The sequence below is a fragment of the Schistocerca americana genome, chromosome 10, assembly GCF_021461395.2.
Source record: "Schistocerca americana isolate TAMUIC-IGC-003095 chromosome 10, iqSchAmer2.1, whole genome shotgun sequence".
In the NCBI taxonomy this organism is placed as follows: domain Eukaryota; kingdom Metazoa; phylum Arthropoda; class Insecta; order Orthoptera; family Acrididae; genus Schistocerca; species Schistocerca americana.
Genome location: NC_060128.1, coordinates 54,473,096 through 54,479,095, shown reverse-complemented (window position 1 = coordinate 54,479,095; position 6,000 = coordinate 54,473,096). Strand labels below are relative to the sequence as shown.

At 38.4% G+C, this 6,000-nt stretch overlaps 1 protein-coding gene across 3 annotated transcripts in view; it reads right to left on the bottom strand.

The window, feature by feature from the left end:
• Window positions 1-536: 536 nt before the first annotated feature.
• LOC124552737 (SCF E3 ubiquitin ligase complex F-box protein grrA-like) overlaps window positions 537-6,000 on the bottom strand; it is a 145,133-nt gene continuing 139,669 nt past the window's right edge. For all 3 annotated transcript variants that reach the window (XM_047127081.1, XM_047127083.1, XM_047127082.1), the window contains one exon: window positions 537-1,424. In XM_047127081.1, the coding sequence (XP_046983037.1) occupies window positions 1,172-1,424 (253 nt within the window). In that variant the 3' untranslated portion in view covers window positions 537-1,171. The remainder of the gene's footprint in view (window positions 1,425-6,000) is intronic.

Sequence of the window (6,000 nt, the reverse complement as noted above, 5' to 3'; positions counted from 1 at the left end):
GTGTATGTCTGCCTCCTGGAAAGGTATTGGAAATTGATGGTGACAAAACATTTGCTTCCACAATGGTAAAGGAAAAGAAATTTTGGAGTTGACCTGATGTTCATGACTCAGTTTGGTATAACATAAGCAAAATTGTGTGGAAACTAAAACCATGGGTTCAAATGAGCAATCGAGCTACTTTCTTGGTGGACTTGAAGTTGTGATTCTGTAATTTTATTGCTTTTTTAAATTTTATCATGTAACTTTTCTATGTTCATTTACTGACTTAATAATAATATAATACTGTCACCATTTTGACATACACTAATACAAAATGTACCAGCAACTGAAAGATCTAAAAGCAAGAAAGTGTCAACACCATTTGTCCTTCATATTGTATTGAAATGAAAGTGTCTTAGTTCCCAACTTGTGTTTATTCCTCAGAACCTCTTAATCATGCCAATTTACCCAGCACATATGGGGTAAGTGGAAAGTATTATAGGCAAAAATAGAAAAATCGTAAAGCAAAAACTATGCCAACTAACACCAGTCTCCCCTACTGAAAAAAGAACTTTTATTTTGACAAAATTTGCATGTAATACAAATAAAAAGTGAAAACATATGCCAGAATAAAACCTTTGGGACAAACAGGTAAAACAAACATTTAATAACAATTTTAAATTAATTGTTTTTCACAATCAGACATGCTAATCCTGCCACTGCTATTTAAGAATTGCTACCTCACCAGTGCTGACATTATATCACTTAAAGATAAGTGTCACTGCAAATCCATTGTTGTTACGACAAGAATTCAAACATTATTGCACATCATTACAGCAGGAATTCAAACAATGCTATTGTACATGATTTAAATTTTTTCCACACATTTCCAAAATTATTTGTAATTATCTTCCTTCAAAACTGTTTTTGCTTGATATGACATTACAGCAAAACTAGTTTAGCTACGTAATACCAAAAATAATTAATTATTTGTAGTCTGACAGCATTTAGCAGTCCACAATGACACACAATCTAGTAATGACAGAGTATTAAATTTTGGCCCAGTTACAATGTTCCAGATGAGATGTAACAAGTATTTACACTTATAATTCCCTATAGATACACCGTATCACTTTTATATGTCATCTAGAATGAAAACTGATATACTGCTTTCATCTTAAACACTACTATCTCACATCCTATCACTGCTATTGCTAATATCACCATCACTGCCTCTATCACTTTCCGAATGGTCATCCATTGTGTCATACGCATTTTCAGGCACTGCATTCTCCTCTGCAAATTCCACATCACTCTCGTCACTTGTAATGCACAAAGCTGATTCCACAGCCTGAACGACACCGTGCACTTTAAGATTGGGAATCTGCTCAGTCAGGCCATCCACGGCTTTAGGGTCACCTCGACACCCTTCGACTCCCAGTTCCCTGTGATAAGAATGAAAACACTGCTTTTACTAGTGACAGTTAGACCATCCAATTGAGGTACATCTATATTGTGTATGTTTGTACAACAGAAACTTTAATTACATACGTGCAGACTCATATTTCCTCAGACAAAAAATTATGAGAAAAGAATCTAAAGGGAAGGGACAAAAGACAGCAAAATAAAATAAAAAGGGGAGGGGGGAGTTAACATGGGGAAAATGGGTAAATGGCTGCAGGAAATACGAGTTAATACTACATATAAATTTTGAGAGACTCCAGTACTGTGCAGTGTGCAATACAAATGTTACTCATGGTACAGACTGAGGTCAGGATGACTTTAAAAATGCAATGTAAGGTCAGTCCTTAGGTGCACCACTCAGACTCTGATATTTGGGGAGATGATCCTTCTGGCATAACATGTATGTAATCATTTAAGTCCAGCATGTTGTGCTGCTCAGCAGTAAGTTGAGCCTATAGTTGGTCAACTTTGTTCTAGACAACAGTTGATGGTGGCCATTTATTCAGGTAGAGAGCTTATTGTTGGTCACATCCCTGCAAAAGCCTATGAAGAAATTTACAGCAGACAGCCCAGAATTCAGGTAATGTTACACCCATGAACCTGATAACTTTTCACCCCTACAGCAACAAACTTAGGGAATTCTGAAAAAGATTTAGCTGCAAAATTGTGAACAGGTTATTTAAAACAGTTCTATATTAATGTAAGAAGAGTTCTTTGAAAAGAGAAAATAATGAGTTCAGAATAGAAAGATAGATTACAGTGTGTCCAAATTTCAGGATGGAGATGCCAAATGCATACTACTACTGACTACACAAAGCGTAACTCAGCAGAAACCAAAGAATCTGTTAGTATATCGACAAAGAACGCTGATATGGCAACAATAAAGCCCTTGAACTACTAAAAAACATTTATCACATTCCCAGTTACACAGTCACATCATTTTGTATTACACTGAAACCTTCCAAAATACTACCCCACATTGTAGCCATGAATGCAATACCTTTAGATATAAGCTACAGCAGTATCTCTGTTCCTTCTGATGTGATCAGGACTTTCTCACTTTACAGTTTTATACACCCCATCCCAATTAGCATTTATGCTTTTGCAGGCGTATTCCTGAGCTGACCATCTGATGCGTCCTTCCCTACACAAACAAAAATATCACAGAGACAGTGCTGCCAGTTGAATGATGTGCACACTGCCATTTCTTTCTTTATTTCTCCTCCGCCTCTCTCTCTCTCTCTCTCTCTCTCAAAAATTTGCTGCCCATAAGAATTTTCCACCTAGGCCCAGGATCATGTGGCACAGGTGTAAATATGGGGCTGACAGCAGGCCTAGTACATGATCCAAATGGTTTCACACATTACCTCTGCTGTGATAGGGTACGATATGTTTCACACAGAACTGGAATGAGACAGGTTGTTGGAACATAGCAAGGTGGAATACCTATACTCACTATAAAGCCACTCTCAACATTTTCTTTTCTGTTCTCTTTTCCATATGCTATCCATATACCAAAGGGTGTGCCCCTAGGGAGTTTTGTAGGGCCCTTACTTTTCTCAGTATATATAAATAACCAAGTGGATGATGTCACAAGTTTCCTGAGGCTTTTTGCGAATGATGCTGTTGTATACAGAGACATTACAGTGGTAGGAATCTGTAGCGAAATGCAGGAAGATCTGTAGAGATTCTACACTTGGTGCAGGAAGTAACAATTGACACTGAACATGAAGACAGAAAGACCTTTACTGTATAATTACACGCTTACGGGTCAATCAATGGAGGACGTTACTTCCATAAAATATCTAACAGTATGTGTATGGAGTGATTGGAAGTGGAATGGTTACATAAAATTAATTGGGGATAAGGCTGATGCCAGACATTCTTTAGAAGAATCATCGGGAAACTTAGCCGATCAACAGACGAATTAGCTTACAGAACAATAGTTGAACCAATATTTTAATACTGCTCGTCAGCCTGGGATCTGCACCAGATTGATAGAGGGAATAGAGAAGATCCAAAGGGAAGCAGAACGTTTTGTTAAAGGTTCGTGTAGTAAGTGTGAAAGCCTCGTGTAGATGCCAAGTCAACGCCAGTGGTAGATGCTGCAAGAGAGATGTTCTATATCATGCATGGTACGGTCTACTGTTAAAATTTCGAGAGCGTCATCCAATATATTGCTTCCCTCTATCTATACTCAACAAAAAAGAACTGAAGATAAAATGAGAGAAATTGGAGCCCACATGGAGGGTTGCCAGCAACTGTTCTTCCTGCAGACCATAGTGACTGGAATAGGAAAGAGGAACTGACCGGGGTACAGAAATTGCCTTCCACCACTCACCGTAAGATGGCTTATGCAGTGTAGATGTAGATGTAGGCAGTGTTACTAGAAGAGAGGTTACAGCTGGAGGAAAGGTGACTGCTTAGGCTTAAGGAGATAGGAAAACCATCCAGGAGAAGTTGGCGGAGACTCTTTGGAAAGCATATACATCACATTAGTAGAGGACATATATCAATGAACTAGAATGAATTTTCACTTTGCTGCAGAGAATGTGCCAGTCTGAAACTCCTTGGCATATCAAAACTGTGTGCCGGGCTAGGACTCCGACCCAGAACCTACACTTCCACGGGCAAACACTCTACCGATAGAGCTATCCGTGCAACTCTCAACTCACCCTCACAGCTTCCCTTCTGCCAATTTGGACAGTAAGAGAGGGATATTAATGGAAGTAAAGCTGCTAAGGCAGAGCATCGTCTGTGCCCAGGTAACTCAGTTAGTTCAGCATTTGCCTGTGGAAAGTAAGGCTCTGGGCTGGATTCCCAGTCCAGCACACAGTTTTGATATGCCAGGCAGTTTTAAGCAATTAATCAACTATGTGATCAGACCGTGCTGGCCACACACCATCTCATTCGGTGGCAATGGCACGACACAGATGAATTATGACACTACATTAATAAATATGTACAGATCTCACGTTTTCAGTGTAAAGTTCAGTCTCTAAACACTCCTAAATAAACTTAATGCACAAAACAAAATATTGCAGTGATGTGGAGATTTCAATATTGACTTTCTTAAAGGCAGGAAATGCGAGTACGAGCTATCACGTCACTAATACAAACTACTTGGCTCCACCTTTAAAAGATCTAATTAAGAAATCTGCTTTCCATCACATTTTTTTAAATATAGAAAATCAATAATATTCAATCTAAGCCTTAGACACTACAATGGTCAAGAAGCCCACTTAATAACAGAAAATGCTAACTCCAAATGGCAATGCCTATTTAAAAAATAATTTAATAACGAAAATGACACTTTGAAATGTTTGACTCCTTTCACGAAACATTACTTCAATATTAAAATTCCATTGAAACCGAGGAAATTTGGAGGGGAAAAAAAATAAAAAATAAAAATGCACAAGCTGCCGGATAATGAAAGGTAAGTTGCTCAAGTGATCTAGTAACACAATGAAATACATTTGGACAGTTGGAAAAATGAAGAAAAGAGCAGCATACTCTCCTTGAAGCGACCTTACTCACTTCGGAGGGATCCCCACCATTCACCATACTTTTCATCTGAACTGATTACTATTATGTAGTAATAGGCACTGGTAGGTCCACAAAGAGATTTATTATCCCAGTATAACTTCTTACAACCGATAACGAGAACAGACTCTCATTATGGTTCCGAGTCAAATTTGGTTCTGCGTTATACACAGATCTCCTCGGTTACCGAGTCCCACTGTCACAGAACTTCACCACGGATGGAGCTCCGTGGCACGCCACACTGCTCTGCAGACTCTGAGCTTTCACCTGCTCTAATGTCACGAGCAGCCATCTCGTGTCCCCAGAATATCTCCGATATAAATCACTGCACCGATCCGAAAAGAACCTAACTTTCTTTTATCTATAACTATTATTACTTAAACCTAGCCTTTTGCAGCTCAATTCGCAGCCTTATACTTAATTCTATAAACACAAACATACACAATCTCAAATCAGCAGTAATCACCATCTCCCATTGACTACCCTGCACATTTGCATCGTTGCAGGTGACATCAAATCATAAGAAAATAGCATAAACAACTGTTTCAGTGAAGTACCTGAAAACCTCATAACAATGAACTGCCATAGAACCACTACATTTCAAGCTTCATATACAGCCATTGTGCATCAATGTTTCTCCATACATCATCAGACACAGGGATGGCGACAGTGGTGAAAACACTGAAAAATAAACTCACGTGGAACTGATAACATATCAAACCTAAATGAAGTTCAAGCAGGCAAAATACATTACAGAACCAATCATAATTTGATCCTATCCATCACAGCTACTGAAGCTTCGAATCTGAATAAAATATATGCTTGGTACTGATTCTGAGGCCTGTTGTTACATGCCTAAGTTAGTTACATGTTCCATAGCTCATGTGAATGATTCTTTTATCAAAATGATGTGGTACTAGTCAGTTTACAGGATATGTATACATGATCAGTGTTTACATTAAGGAACAAATAATTTTATTCCTATTCGTGCAACTATATTTAATACCAAGGCTC